Source organism: Chrysochloris asiatica, unplaced genomic scaffold, assembly GCF_000296735.1.
Source record: "Chrysochloris asiatica unplaced genomic scaffold, ChrAsi1.0 scaffold00054, whole genome shotgun sequence".
In the NCBI taxonomy this organism is placed as follows: domain Eukaryota; kingdom Metazoa; phylum Chordata; class Mammalia; order Afrosoricida; family Chrysochloridae; genus Chrysochloris; species Chrysochloris asiatica.
In genome coordinates this window covers 1,444,657-1,465,038 of record NW_006408572.1, presented here as the reverse complement: position 1 = coordinate 1,465,038, position 20,382 = coordinate 1,444,657, and the positions used below count along the sequence as shown (strand labels likewise).

Sequence of the window (20,382 nt, the reverse complement as noted above, 5' to 3'; positions counted from 1 at the left end):
CAATCCAGATTCCAACAACATTCTTCAAAGAGATGGAAAAAACAATTACAAACTTTATATGGAAAGGAAAGAGACCCAGGATAAGCAGAGCACTGCTTAAGAAGAAGAATGAAGTTGGAAGCCTCTCACTCCCTAACTTCAAATTTTACTACATGGCTACAGTGGTCAAAACACGTTGGTACTGGTATAATGAAAGAAACACAGATCAATGAAAAGGAACGTAATGATGGTACTGAGAGAGAAAGATGGAAGTCAGGGAAAGTGGCAAAGGGCCTGCCCAAAGAAGCTTATGAGCTCCAGAAAATTCAGAGTAGACTCAACCTAATTTGCATCTCTTCACTTTGGTTATAAAGCCAAGAAACTGGCTCTGGTGTGTCCCATGGAATTACAGGGCTGTTTGGGTCCAGCACAAAGGGGAGGTTGATTACATACAGGCAAATGGAGCAAATAGGTACATACATGGAGGCTTCAAAAGTTCATGGAAAAACTTTATTACCTTGAATTCCATTTTTTTTTCCATGACATTTTTGAAGCTCCCTCGTATATGAAGAATAACGGGAGTCCTTCTTTTCATGACAGTAGCATGCCTGAAAACATGGTAAGAGCCTGGGAGTGGGCCCAGTAACATCCAGTTTAATCTTTTTCCCCTAGTTGAGGGTACAGCCCCTGAAAGGGTCCAAATCCTGTGTGCACTCGATGTACTAAAGAACATGCCTACCACCCACTGGACTGTCTGTAAAAAATATGGCAAGCACCAACCCCATAAAGTGACACAGTACATACAGAAGGGCAGAGGTACTCTCCATGCCCTGGGAAAGCAAAGTTATGACAGAAAGAAGAATGGATATGGAGGGTACACTAAGCTGATTTTCTGCAAGAAGGCTAAAACTACAAATGTGTTGAATGTGTTGTGCCCAACTGGATGGTAAAATAGGTAGGTTAAAGGAGCGAAACAGGTGTGAATTTTGCTCCCCACACTTATAAATTGTTGTTGTTGTCAGGTGCCATCGAGTCGGAACCGACTCATAGCGACCCCATGCACAGCAGAACGAAACACTTATTAATTACTGATGACTAAATGGAGAAGCATGGCAGATGCATCTTAAGGAGCAATCAATATTAACTTCACAAGTAATGGGCTTTCTGGTATGAATACAGCATTGCTTCTCCTAAGTAAAAAATCATAAGGAATCATCAGACAAACCCAAACTGTGGAAGCAGAGTAACTGGCTGGAATTCTTCAAAAATTTTAAGCTCATGGAAGGCAAAGAAAGACTGAGTTCTTAACTTCCTTCTCAAATAAAAGTAAAAATTGAGAAAGTGACTACGGCATGTAAGAATAACGTAGCCAACTTGCTAAGAAGGGTGCTTCAGGGCCATCCCCACTCCCTGCCTCCTCCCTGTAGTCCTCCGACTGCTGCCTGTCCTTTTGGCTGGGTCCGATATTGTCAGAACTTTCCTTTGGGAGAACGTCAGAATGCTGGCCACAATGACAAGGCCACCCAACCCCATCAGACAACTGAACGAGATGACAGAGAGGGCAGGCAAGGTTCCTGAGCACTGTTCACCACAGGCCCAGTGTCATCTCATTTCACCCTCACCAGAAACCCTGTGAGGTAGACATATTCACTTCATTTTAGAGAAGACACAGTCCAATGTGTGAGATCTCAAGGCACTGAGTGGCAGAGCTGATGCAAATCGAGGTGTGTCTGTCCTCTACGCCCAAGCTCTTTCCTGGACGCTGAGTTGGGTCTCTGTCATCTGGGAGCCTGTGAGTTAGAGCCACAGCAAAGGTACTCACTTGCATAAAACCAGTCGTTTCTCCCCCTCCCCCCTGCCCCCGCTAAAGGAAGAAGGGACTTGCTAGAACCGCCTAGAATTAAACTCAAGTGTGGGTGCTATGTCTATTTCTCTGGCTTTCTTCAGATTCTCAGAGACCTGTGACTCAAAAAACGGATAATAACAATGGCTTCTATTGGCATGATTTTATCTGAGTCTCTTCTTTGACAGATGAGGAAAGGGATTTAAAAACGCTTTTCTACTTGAAGTGTCTGAAGCAACAACAGTCCAACCTCTACAGTTCTCCTACATGCAGCTCCCGCCACTCCCCTAGCTCTGTGGAAACATCCTGGTGAGGCCAAGTGGCAGGACAAGGGGCCAGCGCTTCGTTTTTCACAGAGCAATGGAAGGTCCCCCAGGAAGGGAGGGCTGGCTCTTTGCCCAAAGTCTCAGGAACAATGAGTATACTTTGTGTGCAGAGAAGGATGGACACCAGAATGATAATAGTTCAGAAAAATGACTCCTTAGACAGGTAGGCGTGGGGGGAGGATGCGGTTAGGCCAGATATGTGCTTTAGACCTTGAATGAATCCTTTCTGAGCTTTTTTTTTTTAAAAGAATTCTGGCTGATAAGGGAAGAATGGGCTTTGTCTGAAAACAGCCATCATGTGGGCTGCTCTAAGACACATTTCTATAAGAAGCAAATAACTGATCCTTTGTCCTACCACTCAGCATGTCTTATGAACTCCCAGGAGAGGAAACTCAGAATACAGAAGACAAGGTTCTTTCAAAGGTCTAAATAGCAACAAACCCCCCTGCCCTTCGGTGTGCCTGCTGGCCAGACATCCTGCAGACCTAGGCAGGCGGAGGACTGTGGCTTTACACGGAAGAAAAATCATGGCAGCTGTTATTTATTTGGTTTTTTATTGGGGGAGGGAAGCATTTTTGTTAATGTAGAAGTTCTTTTTCAAAGTTCATTTTCTAGGATTTTAATATGAAATATTTCTGTAATCAGGAAAGGAAAAGAGTAGAAACCATCTATCAAATCAGATTTTTTTAAAAAAATCCAGTGTCATCAAGTCGACTCTAATAGTGACAATAAGTGATCTGAGTCTGCACATCTTTCTCCCCTTGAGGAACTGGTGGGTTTGAACTGCCTACCCTGCAGTTAGCAGCCCAATGCTAAACCCACAGAACCACCAGGGTACCTTATAAAATCAGGCAGGAGAATAATAATATTTTTCCACGTGGTGATTCTACTTGAAATGTTATCTTAATCTTACAGTTTACTCCTGAAACCTATTTGGAAACAAGAATTATTAACCTATGATGGAAGCATTGGGGGAAAAAAAGAAAAAGGACTACTCTTTAGGCCTAAATGTTTTCCCAGAGAATTCCCCTCAAGACCCTTCTCACCCACATTCAGATTCCCTAAGCCTTGTCTAGAAGCCCAGGCCAGTCAATTCAGCCTGCCGCAGAAACCCTGCCTTCAGCATGAACAGATCCTCATCTGACCTCATAAGAATGATAGCCATTAGAACATGCACACAGTCTCCTGCCTGTGGAGAAACTTGGCTGGGATGGGCTGCTCTGTAGAAAGGTTCTGGAGCCTCGGAGTCTGTGAAAAGCCTATGTAGTTAATGGGTTATAACCCATAAAACAAGAACCCATGGGCCCATACTGACATAAAGAAACAATAAGATAAATAAATAAATGGGAGAGAAGGGAAAGTGTTTCTGTAAGTGGAAGTCCAATGAATCAATGTGGAAGTAGTGATGGAGACAGCATACAGCAAGCACCACAGTAATCATGACTTTAACCAGGAATCCTCAAGGGATAGGGAAATGACAGGGCAAAAGCGTGATGAGACATAAAATACTTAAATATTCTCAAAGAATCCATCCATAAGATACTGAACTAATTACAAAGACAAAGGTGGGAACTTTAAAGAGAAGAAACCTAGTCAACTTCACTGTTAGCAAGTGATCCAAGTTAATGTCGCCAGAAACAGGACAAATCAACACGATGCATTTCCTTACAGCAGGAGTGGGGAATCCATTGTCTGCCAAGGGCCTTTTGGATATTTATTACATCATTTATGTACTCTGCAAAATTATCAACTTAAAAATTAGCCTGCTGTATTTGGTCAGACATTTAATTAACTCACCCCTAATGTGATAGCTAACGAGCTCTGGTGGCGTGCTGGTTACGAATCAGGTCAGCATTTCGAAATTACCAGCTGGTTCCATGGGAGAAAGATGAGGCTTTCTGCTCCCGTAAAGATTTACAGCCTTGGAAACCCTGTATAGGGTCGCTAAGAGTCAGAACCAACTCCACAGCACACAACAACAACAGCATACGGTCTGCAGGTTGGAAGTTCTCCACTCTTGCCTTATATGATACACTGAGAAGGACATAACTTTGATGGGATTCTTGGTCCCCACAGATGCAGAAATGGAATTTAATCAGGAAGAAGTACCATGATTGAGGGCACTACACAAAAGAACTGGTTTTGAAAAGTGTCAAATTCATGAAAGACAAAAAAAAGAGTGAAGAATTACTCACGCTTAAACAAGACATGATAACTGAATGGCTGACTGGCTTCCTGACTTGGATAAAGATGGCAGCATGGCTTACAAGATGTAAACATTCACTTGGGAGGAAGGTATGTAAGGATTTTGGGTTCTATTTTTGTAACCTTTTTTATTTTTTTAACATTTTATTGTGAATTGAGTAAAGATAAACAGACAAGATCGTCAGCTTTACTTTAAACCAATCATACGTTTTGTTTCATCTCAATCATTAAATACCCCTTCCCTGTACCAACAGATATCCTGTGGCTTCCCTCTTACATCTTGTTTTTCACACATACAAAACAAAAACAGATATTCATTGAAATGTCCCAAGGTTTTTGTAACTTTTTTATAAATCTACTTGCATGCACACATATTAGCAATTAAGCTTGCTGTCTCCATTCCCCAGTGCCTGAAAAGCCATGGGGGGCTGACACTTGGGAAGACAGCGTTGGCATCAGTTTGGGGCCTCATTAGAGACAAATTATGGCTTCTCTAATTTATAGACACAATGAATGATAGCATTCAAAAGGCAAAAAAATATCCTTTTATGTGGGGAGGATCACAGGTATGCCAAGTCCCTCCCTCAGCCTTTGTAAGGAAGCATGCCCTCATGAGACACAACCATGACCAGAGGAGGTAAAAAAACAAAACAAAACAAACAGCAAGTTGTTTCTCACTCACTTGTCCTGGGAATCAATGTACACGTAGAGATGAGGCTCAAAACACTTGGAAACAATGCCATGAAATGGATTGTCTGGGGCTTTAGGCTTCTTTGGCTATAAAGAGAAATCAGAAAGAAAGAAACCCCATGACTTGAGCAATCTTTGCAAAATTTCAAGCAGTTTCAAAGAGAAGATTCCTTCTTCCCAGCTCAGTAGAAACGTACAGGTAAGAGAGCACTCAATGTCAAGCGAGGACTGTGACCTGTCTGATGACTCATCCCAGCCTGTGAACAATGGACCAGTTTTGTGAGCATGCTGACTGGCTGCGGATGGTGAAAGGTTTACAGCAACTTTGCTAACACATGCATTTCGACTTGGAAGCTATTCACCGTTGGACTGATATTTTAAAACATTTAAATCCTGGGTGATAACTGTACCTTGTACATATCTGTCCATTGCTTTAGAAGTTCTACATTACTTTCACATGATCTAATGTGACAGCCTCCATTTACTGACTGTTGTTATGGGCCAAGTACTTTGATGCCAAATAACATCTCATCTGTTCCTCACGACAACCATTAAATGTAGGTATAGTAATATACCTAAGGAAATGGAAGATCAGAGAGCTTGAACAGCCATGGCTGAATTAAAAGGCACATGGGTATGTTTTCTATCACCTAAACAAGAGCTCTTTCTATGACATCACTGTTTTCCTATAGTGGTTCCTAGATTTTAATTTCACTGACAAGTAGCTATATGAAAAAAAAAAAAAAAGTAGGAGACTAATACCTGTTGTTATTAAGTGCTGTTGAATCAGTTCCAACTCGTAGTGACCCTGAATAGGGTTTCCAAAGAGAAGCTGGTAGTTTTGAACTTCCAACCCTGTGGTTCGCAGTCCAGTGTTTATCCTACAGCACCACATCCAGGCTGATTAACTTTTCATTTTCCTACTTTCTTAGAACTGGATTGAGAACCACAAGGTTGGCAGTTCAAATCCACCAGCTACTCCTTGGAAAGCCTATACAGGGTCACTACGAGTTGGAACCGACCTGATGGCACTTAACAACAACAGTGAGAATGCCATCAGGTCGGTTCCAACTCACACCAATCTTATACAGTGTTTCCAAGAGTTTTTAAGTATTTGGGGGAGCATAGAGCCTCACCTTTCTCCTGCAGAGCAGCTAATGGGCTTGAACTGCCCACCTTTTGGTTTGTAGTCTGGTGCTTATTTTACAGTGACACGTGCTCCCTACTTCTCTCGTTAGCTCCTAAAAGCTCAAGTATTTTTACATACATCCAAAAATGCTGTACAGATAAAATAGCACCAAAATGGTAGTCTTTATTTTAAAAAGGGCAGTTGGTATCCTTTTACCAAATACAAGAAGGGTTTGAAAAGTTCATGGAGAAATGGAATTAAAGCAAAATGAAATATTTTAAAGACTTTTGAAAGCTTCCTTACAAATATTGGCAGGTAGATATACTGTATTGTCCTTATTTTTTTACATTTTCCCTTGGGTTAACGAAAAACTGGACCAGCAGAGAATTTGATGAGTTTGACCCATACTTATGGATGTAGTAGCTTAAAAAGAGGGAATGGATCTTCACAGCAAGAATCATTCCCACCCATTCTGTAAACAGGGTTGACAGGGATAGGCAATTTAGACATTGACTACCTAAAATGGGGGGATATAAAGGCACGAAGTGACTGGCTTACAAGTTTTCAAGAGAGAGCTGTAGTTTCAGAGGATGTGGGGGAAGGTAGAATCTCCATTGAGTGGTTTTCAACCTGTCTAGACAGGGCTGGTGAAAGGAGATGGGGATAGGACTCATATGGTTCAATAGTCAGTAATTGTTATCATGACTGATTGCAATTGTTGCGAATGTAAAGGTAGACACTTTGTAACAAAAGGAGGGGAGTGGTTGATCTTGCAGCAATTATATCCTCAATTTGTGTCAATATGTAGTGACAGCCATTTTTGTATTATCTTCAGCAAAATTTTACTTGCATATGATAGTGTCCGATAATTTCTGCATTCTGTTGGGTCACTTCTCTTTGGAACAGCACAAATATGGATCGCTTCCAGTCAGTTGGCCAGGTAGTTGTCCTCCAAATTTCTTGGCATAGATTAGTGAGTGCCTCCAGTGCTACATCACTTTGTTGAAGAATTTCAATTTGTAGGCCATCAATTCCCAGTGCCTTGTTCTTTGCCAATGCCTTCAATTCACCTTGGACTGCTTCCTTTAGAACCACTGGCCCTTGATCATATGCTACCTCTGGAAATGGCTGAACATTTCTTTTTGGTACTGTGACACGCTGTGTATTCCTTTCAATTTATTTTGATGCTTTCTACATCATTTAATATTTTGCCTATAGAATCCTTCAATATTGCAAGTCAAGGTTTGAATTTTTTCATTTTTCTCAGCTTGAGAAATGCTGAGCGTGTTCTTCCCTTTTGTTTTTCTAATTCCAGGTCTTTGCACATTTAAATATAATATTTTACTTTGTCTTCTCAAGCTGACCTTTGAGAATTTCTATTCAGATCTTTACAGGAGCTCCTCACTTCTTCCATTTGCTTTAGCATCTCTATGCTGGAGAGCAGGTTTCAGTCTCTTCTGATATCCATTTTGGTCTTTTCCTTCTTTCTTGTCTTCTTAATGGCCTTTTGCTTTTTCCTGTATCATGTTTTTAATAACTCTTCTGGTCACCAGTCTTTAGGATCTAATGCATCAATCTGCTCTTCAGATGATCTCTGAATTCAGGTGGGATATGTTCAAGGTCAAATTATGGCTCTTGTGGACTTGTTTTCATTTTCTTCAGCTTCAGCTTAACTTTGCATATAAGCAGTTGATAGTCTGTTCCACAGTCTGCCCCTGGTCTTGTTTTGGTTGATGATCTGGAGCTTTTCCACTGCCTAGTTCAAAAGATGTGGCCAATTGATTTCTGTGTCTGCCATCTTGTGACGTCCATGTGCAGCGTCGTCTTTTATGTTGTTTTAAAAGGTACTTGCAATCAGTGTCATTTTGGTCTTGCAGAATTCTATCATGTGATCTCCAGTTCGTTTCTACCACAGGCAACTCTACTTTGAAGAGGCTACTCTTCTCAAGTCGTATTTTGAGTGCTTTCCAACCTGAAGGGCTCATCTTCCAGCACTATATCTAATAGAATTCTGGTGCTTTTCATAAGGATTCAATAACCAGTATTCTGTAGTATTTTAGCATTTAAAAATTTACTGATGTTTGCTTTGTGGCCTTACATGTGGTCTATTCTGAAGCTTGTTCCATGTGCACTGGAAAAGAATGTCTATTGTGCAGTTACTGGGTTGAGTGTTCTGTGTATGTCTATGAGGTCCAACTGGCCGACTGGGGTTAGTTGTTCTGTGTTTTTGTTGAGTTTCTTTCTAGTTATTCTGTCCTTCCTTAAAAGTGGTGTATTAAAATCTCCTGAAGTGTAGCAATGATTGTGAGGTTGGCACAAGACTGAACAATATTTCATTCTATTGTGCATAAGCTGCTTATGAGTGGTACCGACTCAAATGGCACCTAACAACAACTATTATTGTAGAGTTGTCTATTTCTTTCTTCAGTTATAGTAGTTTTATTGATGTATTTTCAGGCTCTTTCATTAGGGTCATATTTATTATGGTTATGTTCTCTTGTTCAATTGAGCCCTTATAAAGGACAATTTGGGTATAAACTGGAATCCACGCTCCCTTTTTACAATGCACTGTTCATATCCCTTCTCATAAATTCAGGAGAAGCTAAGCTCCTCAATGACAGGCAGAAATAATAATGACCTTTTTTCTAGTCTTTCCCCACCCCCCTAAATAAATAACTGCAATGACTGAAATGATCTGCAAAAACTGGTGATCACCAAAAATGAAATGTCAATCTTAAATATATACCATCCAATTTTGAACATAACCATCTTCCCTTTTTTCCCTCTAAGAATTCCTTGTTTATTTTTTTCGGCAAGATTCCGAAAAACACTCGTCCCTCCTATGAATAACCAAAATCTGGGCTATCTGTTTTCTCTTCTCACCTAGAAGCCACCATAGGAGTCAGGCTTCGAGCCGAGACTACAGAAAGCCTCAAGGACTCCCAAGATGTAATCCCTGAGTGAATTGGCCGAATCCAAAGTTTCACTTAGGTCAGAGATGCCCTTGAGTTTTTTGAGTCTTCCACTAGTTTAACATGGCAGATTCATAATGAAGTGTAGGATGGTTGTGAGTGTGGGTCCTCAATAGTTTTGGCAATCCATTTGTTCTAGATTTTAAGTAGGTATCTTGTGTTTTGTCATTCTATTCTTTGCAATGAAGTGGTTTGTTAAATGAACAACCTAATGTGATTTAACTTGGGGAGTAGATGCCCATGGCCTGGCAGAAAGTCTCAGTACTCTTAAGAACTGTTGTCTGTCCAACATCTATACATAAGCTGATACAGTGTGGGAAAACATAGATACCGATTCTCAAGTGAAAAAGCAGATTGAATTGATTTCCTGGGTTTGGTAGTGCACTATAGGAGTCCTGGTGTGGCACTGTTGGCTAATGCGTCAGACTGCAAAGTCGCCTGAACTGCAAGGTTGGTGGTTCAAGCTCACCAGCTGCTCCTTGGGAACCCTATACAGGGTCGCTATGGGTCGGAATCAACTCGACGGCATTTAACAACAACAACAATAGTTATCCTAAATATCACCACTGGGATCACTTGGGATAGGGATACACAGGACCACTCTGTACTACTTTTGTAACTTCTCGTGTATCTATCAAGGTTTTGGAATATAAAGTTAACAATAAGTGGTTTAGAAGACCTGGATTCTGAATAGGATGTTTTACAAATAATATAACCTATTTGACTTAGGTTTTCCCTTTTAGGTATGTATAAAAGAGACAATTCTATGGTTAAGTAAGTCAGAAGGGCTTATTCAGTGAGCACAAAATAAAAAATCTAAGTGATTTTTAAAAATGGTCCTGAGCATGATGAACTCCCTCAACCTCTCCGAATCTGGCATTCAGCAAATGGCTCCATTTCACCCTGCCTCTGCCCCCTACTATCCACTCTTCTGCAGTGAGGTGAGGCCACCAGATCTAGACATTATAGCTCCTAGGGCCTCTCACAACACTTTTAGCATAAGCTGGAAGCAAAAAGGGCACAAAGGGAGGGATTTCCCAAAGTCTGCCTTTTTTCTTGCTTTGTTTGAACTGCAAGGCCGGTGTTGGTGTTCAAGCTCACCAGCTGCTCCTCAGAAACCCTATACAGGGTCGCTATGGGTGGGAATTGACTCCATGGCATTTCACAACTACAACAAGGTTCCCTGCTACCTAAGCTGCTTTATGAATGTGCTCATGTTTAGATAATAGGTGATGGAATTTCAGCTCAACCTGGTGTCTCCCTTTGCATAGTCCAGGTCCCCAAAGTGTTGACTCTCAGCTCTAAGACTCTACTAAGTCATTTAGCAGAAGCATCCAGGGTGGATTGCTGAGTGTGTAAATTCCCTCCAAAAGCTGCAGCTGGTTAAGCTATTTCCTTCTGGAGTTTGATGGAATAATAAAAGGTTACTGTTGTCACAGTAAGGAGGTCTGCAGCTGGTCCCATTTCCTTTTATTACTATCCAATGTAAACAGATTAAATCTAACTGCTCGGATCACCAGAAGGGTACATTTTAAAAGCAGAAATTCCTTATTTCTTCTCCGTCCTTTCTTTTATAATTTAAGTACTCTCATTCCCCTTTCAGATGCCATTTTTCATCGCTGGCAACGTCTTGGAAACTGTCCAAGCCCTTTCACCAACTAAATACTTCTCGCTTCTCACTAGCCAGCCCGAAACTGCAATAGTGAGCAGCTTTTAGCTTGAGGGTCGACTACACACTGATTGTGGGCAACGTGATGGGTTGAGTGACCCAGGGGCTACTGCCTTGACCATCTCTAACTGGGTTCCCCACTAGCATCCTGCGTTATCTCCACACGGCCCCTCAGGGCGCCTGCTACCGACTCCCTCGCTGGGGAGGAGCTGCCTCCTCATCAAGCACAAACAAGGACTTGGAGGGGGACTTGGAGATGGATCATCCAATCCAGGGATTCTGAATCCTTTTTTTTTTTTTTCCAAACCAGACCTGAATCCCCTGGTTCAAAAGAAATTTTACCTACAAGTCCACTATACCTTTCCTGACACTTCCATCAAGTCAATTCCAACTTCTGTCCTCCTGTGGGGTAATAGATGCTGGAACTCCAGCTCAAGCTGCTGTCTGCCTTTGCCGCATCCAGAGCAGAGCTGCCTCATAGGGCTTCCGGGGCTGTAAGTCTTTACGGAAGCAGACTGCCACATCTTTCTCCTAAGAAGTGACTGGTAGATTTGAACCATCAACCTTTCACAGTTAGCAGCTGAACACCTAACCACTGTAATACCAGAACTCCTTCTCCATTATAGAAAGCTCTCAAAATATAATAGCTCTGTTTAGAGAGTCCCAGGCTTATAGCTTCCTCCTAACTCCCACAGTGGCATCTGATGGGGCAGCAAGCAATGCACTTTGGAAATCATTTGCCCATTTTGACAGATGAAGAAACAGGGGAAGTTTACAGAGTAGATAACATCTCTGAGGTCACATGGTTGGTTAAGGACAGACCATGGCCCAGCATTCCCACCTTCCACACAATCGCTTTAGCCATGCATTGGTAGGATGCCCGTGCGCTGTGTACTTAGAATGTGCAGGTCTAGGTCTTTACAACAATCCCCTCAAGCTTCCACAATGAACAAAATGTTCCATGAGAAAGGAAAATCACATTTTCCTTGGTGAAGAGGAATGTATCATCAGAATCCAGCTTATTGACGTCCAGGGGTGACTAGCAGAGGGACAGGTTTCCTGGCAGCACCACAAACACCTGAGTGTTCACCAGCACAGTTCTGGATCTGACAGCGGCAGCCACAGGAGACATGAGGACCAACCCTGTCTATGGCACTACCACGTGGACGGAGGACAGCCCAGACTCTTCCTCCTCCTCGTCCCAATCTCCCTCCCAAATGTGAGGGATGCATTTCTGTAGGTTAGAAGAGATCTTTGCTTTCCCTATGCTAGCCAGTTATATGACAACTTTCAACCACATTCCTGCAATCCCGCAGATCCCCAGGAGAAGAAGTCTCAAGCTAGTCCTTCAGCGGTATTCATTCTGTTTTTTTCATGGGATTCATTTCTACCTCCTCTACTTTTTAGTGAGACATCTTGGTATAAGAAAAAAAAGAACATTCTAGTCTCTGAGTTCTACACCTGCTTTCCAGTCCTAGTTCCTCTATCTACAAGTTGTGCAACCCTGGACAAATCACTTAATCTCAGTGAACTGCAATTTCTTAACCTATAAAATGAGCGGTAGACATGGTGAAAATAAAATAAGGCACAAACAAGACTTTTAAAACTGGAAAGCACTATAGAACTCTGAGCTGTTGGTATTATTACAGTGTCTTCATCAGTGGACCATACACACTTTATCACATCATTTCAGAACTGTTCCTGGGATCACGCAACTGACCATACAAGGGGCAAGGAGTTAGCTGCAGAGTGTAGGGCTACGTGCTTCCTAGAGCTGGTCTTCTCAGCCAGCCTCATTTTCATGAAATCATCCTCCAGCATCCAAGTGTGGAAAACTGAAAAAGGAGGATCACTAATCCAAAAAGGGAAAGTGCTGATTTATTTGCTCTAACTTCTCTCGTCATAAAATGGCAATGAAACAAAAACATCATTTTGTCGGATAAAGGGGAAGGAAATGTAGAGTTGGACAGAAAAATCAGAAGGAAATTAAAGTGCTGGTGTGCTCTTAAAAGGAACTCTCCAAATAGGCCATTGGTCACCTTGGCATTTCCAGGCCTGCCCAATGGCTTCCAGACCCAGACTGATCAGTTTACAATGGAGTGGAGGCCTCTCCAAATGTACGGTGCTGCTAACTTCACCAGGGAGTTTTCTGTCTTTCCCATCATCACCCTCCCAGATGAGAGGGCGACCAAAAGCTAAGTTGACAAGTTCAGGAGATGATGAATGAGGCAGAGCAGAATCTGCAGGTCCCACCAGATTGGTTAATTAAGCTTGTGCATATTGCTAACTCCAATGGTGGTTACGCTCTTCAGAAGTGGGGGAGGGAAAGCGAATAGCTCTTTCACTCCATTTTCTAAATACATGTTCAAAAAAGTCATTCTAGAAAGACCACCAAAGTTGTAATCTCTGAATGTGGTTAATAGCCAAAGGATTATATTTGAAGAAAGTGGACCCATTTTCTGAGGTGGGTTACACATGGTAATACAACCCAGACTTACTTGGTCTAAATCTCCTTTCTCCATCGCCAGTTCATCCATCTCTGGTGCTGGGTCATCTTCCAGGAAAGGATTCGTGGATGGGGGTGGAGACTCGAGTTTCTTCTGTTAAGAAGGTGAGAGATGTTATCACCAACCCTGGGAGACTCAGCCATAGATGGAAAAGGTTTAGCTCACCAATCCAAATCATGTTTCTATGACTGAATGCTTGTCAACAAAACTTTTAACTTCAGTTAACTGACTTGATATTAACAGACTTTCCACATTTACAAAGGACCAGGAGATTCAGAATCATCGAACCCAGTCTGATTCCCAAATGCACCACTGAGCCAGTCATCAGGAATCCAATGCCACTAATTCATGATTTTAAATTTTTGTTTTGATGACACTTAGGTTTGGTGGGTTCCCTTTCCCATAACACCCCCTCCTCTCCCTAAAACACCAACAATCTTTAAAAAGACCACTAGAGGTTAGAAACAGGGTTTCAAAGAAATACTGCTTTCTAAAAATAATTTTAAGTTTATAGAGACTTCCACACCCAACCCCAGCACCCAATCAGGCAAAGAAGTCAGCGTTTGAAGTGCCTAAATTTGAAATGCTTGCTTGGCTATGAGACCATGCTGTTTCTCACTGGGATTTCTCATTGCAAGGCCACTGTCCTACTAATGGTCACATTAAGCTAAGTGTAGTGATCACAAGATACTCTTCATACACGGAGGCCGGATCTACGTAATAGCATCCAAGTATTTTGGCCAAGAATTAGGCCGTCTGCTGTCCCTCCTAGTTGAGGGATTATTTCTGCTGGCATGCTAAAATATCACAAATACATTTAGGAAGTCCCTCTCTACTTGACTTCTTTTCTCCAGAGAGTCATCCCTTGCTCCTTCCCCTCATCCCTAGTGCCAACCAATCCCTCGTAACCTGCATACCCTTGAAATTTCATCTCTGGTAAAACTCCCAGCAACCAGGCATAAACAGTATCTCTAAGTCAAATCGGTTTTTAAAAAACAAAAATAAGAACTCCAAAGAGCTGCCTCAATTCTGTTCACACTGGAATTATCAACACCGATGCCACTGACACTCACATGTACCGTGTGCTGCTTCTAACATTTCACACACTGTCACATCTGATCCTTCACCGAGTCCTGTAACTATTTCCTCATTCAGCAGAGGAGACTGCTGTGGTTGGGAGAAGCTAAATTATTTGGCCAATGCAGCAAAGTTGGAGCTAAATCCCCTGGCTCCTGGCTCCATTTCCCACTGGCCTGTGGTCCTACTCAATGGTGTATTTTGAAATAGTGGTCACATTGGAGAGAGATAGGGAGTGACTTTTCTCAAGGAGCTCTTGATTGCAGACGGCTTATAATGGGGTTGATTTGGGCAGGGACTTTTGTCTATAATCCAGAGCACAGAACTGTAAACTTCATAGTTCTTCCTTGAAGGCAAGCCCATCTTGATTGGCCTGAATGGCCTTTTGATTTCATTCATAGTGAGCGCCTGTCGCACACTAGGCAAGAGACTGGATAGGGAACAAGACAACCCTGGTTTCTGCTATTAGGGAGTCGAATGGGAGAAAGACAAATAAATGGGCAACTGTAATGCTTTAATATGTACCTAGGTAGGGGACATACAGAACGGGAGGGGAGCATGTGGCAGGGAAGTCTTCCCAGAGGAAGGGACTTCTAATTTGGGACCTGTGTGTCAAGTGAACGTTTGAGCCATGTTGGGACTGAGGTGGACAGTGAGGCTTCCAGACGATGGGAAACACTAGGAGGACCTGAGTAAGAAAGTGGTTCATGTCAACTCAGAGCTTGCTTACTCAACAGATTTCATAAGTTAGCTGCTGGGGAGCCTGGAAAAGGCTACTGAATATACTCAGAAAAGATACTTATTTGAGGTGTTCCTGGGCTCTGCGCTCACGGGTAGAAATGAGTGGCTATAGGTAGTGAGCTGTAGACCATGAAAGGTAGCACTGACACAACATTTGGGGCAAAAGAAGTAGGGCTACCTGTGCTGGGCCAGAAGAGTCCCAAGGGTTTCCCTATTTCCAGAGTCTATCTCTATTAACATGCTGAAAAAAGGCTGAGAGGCATTGTGAATATTAATGCAACTCCTTGCTTACTCAGTTGGGGCACAAGCTCTAAAAGTACTGTGATTCATTTCTCCATCCACGTATTCAATGAATGGATATGCCAGGCACTGGGAGTAAGGCAATGGACAAACCAGCTGTCCTCAGGGAGATTACAGTCTGGTAGGGGAGACAGGCTTTAATCACGTAACCACATAAATAGGTCATACAGGCTCTTAAGGAAAAGCAGAAAACATACAACAGGGAGTCATTGAAAGCTTTCCAAAGGAAGTAACATTTGGGACAGAACTGAAGGACATGCTGGAGTTAAGTATGTGAAGGGGGGCAGGATACGCACCCAGAACTTTCTAGTCAAAGGAATAGCATATGTTTGCCACTCTTTCAAGCATTATGTCCTGAGAACCTACTCTCTGGGCACTAGGGATACAATACTGAATAAGACAAATAAGAGAGGAACACACTACAAAGGAAATACATTCAGGAACTGGGAAAGGCTGGGGGTGAGGATGAGGAAGTGATTTTTTAAAAGGCAAACAGACAGCGCCTCCTTGAGGAGGCGACTCCTGCACAGAGCCCCGGATGACATGACGGAGCTACTCAGGAAGATCAAGGGAACAGCACTATTGGCAGTGGAAAGGTCAGAATGAGTCGGGCGAGTTTGAGGGACAGAACCAAGGACAATGTGGGTGCAACACAAACAAGGGGGTCATGAGGTAAGCGAGGCAGGAGAAGTCCAGTCACTGGTCCCCGTTAAAGGTTGGACTTAATTCTAACTGCAACTGGGCAGTCTCTGGGGGTGCTTAAAGAGGGAAGTGATATGATCTAGCTTAGATTTTAAAAAATATGATTCCACTACCAGGGGGACAATGGACTCTAAGGGAAGCAAGACCAGTTGAAGAGGAGGTGGCTCAGTGTTCCAGGCAAGAGCTGAGGTGGACTGGACTAAGGTGGTGCCGAGGTAACCCAGCACTTAGACTGAGAGAGAAGTACAGAAGTGAAGGGTGAAGGAAAGAAGGGAGATAAGGACTACTCTACTTTGGACTTGAACAACTGTGTGGCTGGTGTTGTTATTACCTGAGATGGGCCACTCTAGAGTAACAGGAGAGTCCAAGCTCTGGATCTGACAAACTCAGGTTTGAGCCCAGGCTCTGCCAGGTGGGAATGTTGCTTATCTTCTCCGAACCACAGTTCTCCCCACTGCAATGTGAAGGGATGTTAATGGCTGCCTTAGGGCTGTCAGGAGGGTTAAATGAGATCATCTACATAAAGTATGAGCTCCACATATACGGAAAAGCTCAGTAAGTGGCAGCCTGTGTTAGTATTTACAGGGCTGGGCAAGTCAGTAAGGCAGAATTGATGGGCTGCCTCTCTCTTAATAAAGCAACTGTCAATAGGAAAAGAAGTGAGGGCACAGGACTACTAAGTCTTGCAACAAGTATTCCTTTTAACCACCACAACCTGCTATGATTGTCCCTTTGGGGGTCTCTCTCCAGAAAGGAAAGCAATGGGCACACCAAATTACAAGTCAAAGACACACTAAGCGCCCTTTTCCCCGAGTCTACAGCGAAGAGCTCCAAGTACTGCACACGGCACTAGTCTGTTGGTAAATGTTACATGACAAAAACCTATGGTACAGATACATATTCCCGCCATTTAGAGGGTGACATTTCCTGCTCTGATTCATCTGCTGTAATGTAAGAATACATTTTGGCAGAGAGCCACCCCATGCACAACTGGGCCTTCTGTGTAAAAAGGGCCCTGTTGCCAGAGTCAACCGTAGCACACCTCTCCCTCCTGCCCTGCAGCTGGTGTAGACCATCTAGAATGACAAGCTTGAGCTTAGATTTTAAACAACTCAAATATTCTATGAGCATCAAGGCTACTAGATGAAATCAGAAACTTGCCCCTCAAAATGAACAGCTTTCCAATTTGAAAAGAATTCATTCTTTTTGTTATGATAACAGCTGATGTCACATTCATACCGAAAGGTAAAAGCCTTCAGATAGCAAGTTCATTGCTATGGAGTGAATCACATGGGATTCCCGATGCCTCTACAACCATCAGGGCCACAGGAAGCCCGAGGTCTAACTTATGACAGACAGGGAATGGGGCTTTAGTCAGCAGCACGTCCACACTAGGGGCTGCCTGCACACAACCTTCCTGAGGCTCCAGCGGGACACTTCAAATGATCAACGAAGCAACTCTGAAATTTCAAACGAATCTTTTTTTTCTTTCCCTAGGGAAAGAAAGCTTTCAGTTATGAGATGAAAGTTCTACAATTTCTGCATTTCTCAGTCTATAAAAATTCTACTCTATCTCAAGTCCTGATTTATCCTCCCAGAGACGACATAGAGGCTTTTGCGGATCTTCAGGGTTTAAGCACAGAGCTCTGCACTCTGGGTGTTTCATTTTCCTGGGATCACTCTCCTGCTGCTACTATGTTGCAGCTCATATTGGGACAATGATGTATGGGCCTCTTTCTCCTACTAGACCATAAGCACCTGTCTGCTTCAATTTCTGCGTCTTTCCCCAAGGACTAGCAGTACCCTGTACAAAGAAAGACAGAGCCTGAAAAACATCTGTGAATAAATAATGGCTAAATAGGAAGCCATGAATAGAATCTGCCTCAAAAACAGTAAAGTGTTTCCATTTTCTGTAAACAAAAGAATACACCTATGTGACTATGCATGTACGCTTCTGGCACAGAGGATCTAAAAAATTTTCTCCTGACTATTAAATAGCAGAGACCTCTGAGGAGAAAAGTTTGGAGTAATCCTGGAAGGAGAGAACTTTCTTTTAAAAGACGTTACTCTGCTGACCGCTTAACAAACATGTATTAATTATTCTTTTATTTTATAGATAGAATATTTGAAGAGAAGATCTATAACTAAACTCATACAGAAGTTTCTAGCATCCTTAATCTTTAAAATGGAGCTATATACAATTCCTATACCACATAACTCATCATTTTTAAGTGTTCAGTGCAGTGGTTTTTATCATATTCACAAAGTTACACAGCCATCACCACTCATTCTAGAACATTTTCTCCATTCAAAAAGAAATCTGACACCTGTTAGCAGTCACTCTCCATTTTGTCCCACCCCCCAGCCCCTGACAACCACTAATCTGAGATTATCGCTATGGATTTGCCTACTCTGGGTTTTTCAGATAAACAAATCATACAATATATACAGCCTTTTGTGACTGGCTTATTTCATACAGCACAATGCTTTCATGGTTCTTCCATGTTACAGTGTGTGCTGATGCTGCATTTATATTAATGAACAAGTAATTTTCCATGGTAAGGATAGACCTCACTTTGTTCATTTATCATCAGTTGATGGGCATTTAGGTTGTTTTCACTTTGGGACTATTAAGAATAATACTGCTATAAACATTTGTATACAAGTGCTTATGTGAGCAAACATTTCCAACACTCTTGGAGTTGAAGCATATATTGCTCTCAGAATTAAAAAAAAAAAAATTCTAGCAGAAAATATGTAACATAATTAGCATTTTCCTTAACAGTTTTCCACTCTAGTATTTCCCCTGTCTTGAACAGACAGGTATCTGTACTGTTTCTCCAGTTTACTCAGATCATTTTGCCTTTTTGACTTGGCAGAGTCACTCCATTCTATTAAGCATCAGTATATTAGTACCATGAAATATCATAGAACAAAGAGTGACTGACTCGTTTGAATTTAATAATCTATCACTAACATCAAGACAAAGGAGCTCTGGTAGCATAGTGGTTACAAGTTGCACTGTTAACCTCAAGGTCAGTAGTTCAAAACTACCAGCCATTCCACAGGAGAAAGATGAGGCTTTCTGTTTCCAAAAAGATTTACAGTCTTGGAAACATCATATAGGATCACTATGAGTTGGAACCAACACCACGGCACCTAATCAACCAAATCCGAAGACTAAGTGCTGGGAGAGGCCAACAGGCTGCATTCGTAAGAGTCAATAAAGATCCAGAAAGCAGTATAAAACAGAAACTATCTTTAATGTGACAACTCTTGTATCTTTTAACCCCGGAATTCTACTTCTAAGAAAAATAATGTAAAGTCTTGAACAAAAATTTGCTCACAAAGATGTTCATTGCAATGATATTTATAAAAATGGAAAGGAAAAAAAAAAAAGTCAAATACCTAAGGGTTCAACAAGAACGACAAGGAGAAGTCTGGGCCATATAATGAATGTGATGCATTTGAATTATGTGTTCGTGAACAATATTCAATATACCACAGACTGCCAGAAGAAGAAGCAAATCTGCTTCAGAGGAATTCCAGTCAGAATATTCCTTAGAAGCAAAATGGTGAGACTTTGTCTCACAAACTTTAAACATGTTATTGGCAGGTAAGGAGTAGGGTGAAGGAAGTACCTAAAAGACATCATGCTTGGTAAAAATGAGGGAGATCCTTAACAAGATAAACTGACATGGTGGCTGCAACAACATGGAAGTGGCACAAGACTGGGCAGTGCTTTGTTCTGTTCCAACAAAATGGCACCTAGCAACAACAATACATAAAGAAATATTTTGTAGTGACCAGGAAAGCACTTAAGATACAGCATATAAAGAAAAGTAGGCTGCACAATTATATTTATACATCATGTACAAAAATTAACTTAAAATGAATCAACTAACTAATTATAAAAACTAAAACTATAAAATTATTAGACGAAACTAGATCCTGGTGACCTTAAGTTAGGCAATAGTTTCTTGGATATGACACCAAAAATACAAGTAACCAAAAGAAAAAACTACTGGCTAAACTTGACTTCATCAAAATGAAAATCTTTTGTGCATCAAAGGATACTATCAAGAAAGTGAAAAAATCACCCACATAATAAAAGAAACTGTTTGAAAATCATATACCTGATAAGGGTCTACTATACAGTATATAAAAACAATTCTCACAATTCAATAATAATAAGACAACTCAATTTGAAAATGGACAGAGATATAGAAATAAAAAGGGAGT

At 41.8% G+C, this 20,382-nt stretch overlaps 1 protein-coding gene across 2 annotated transcripts in view; it reads right to left on the bottom strand.

The window, feature by feature from the left end:
* The window catches only part of VPS53 (vacuolar protein sorting 53 homolog (S. cerevisiae)), a 186,502-nt gene that overhangs the window by 76,601 nt on the left and 89,519 nt on the right, over positions 1 to 20,382 (bottom strand). For both annotated transcript variants that reach the window (XM_006863219.1, XM_006863218.1), the window contains exons 12-13: positions 13,312 to 13,413; positions 5,036 to 5,130 (exon numbers count right to left, since the gene is read on the bottom strand). In XM_006863219.1, the coding sequence (XP_006863281.1) occupies positions 5,036 to 5,130; positions 13,312 to 13,413 (197 nt within the window). The remainder of the gene's footprint in view (positions 1 to 5,035; positions 5,131 to 13,311; positions 13,414 to 20,382) is intronic.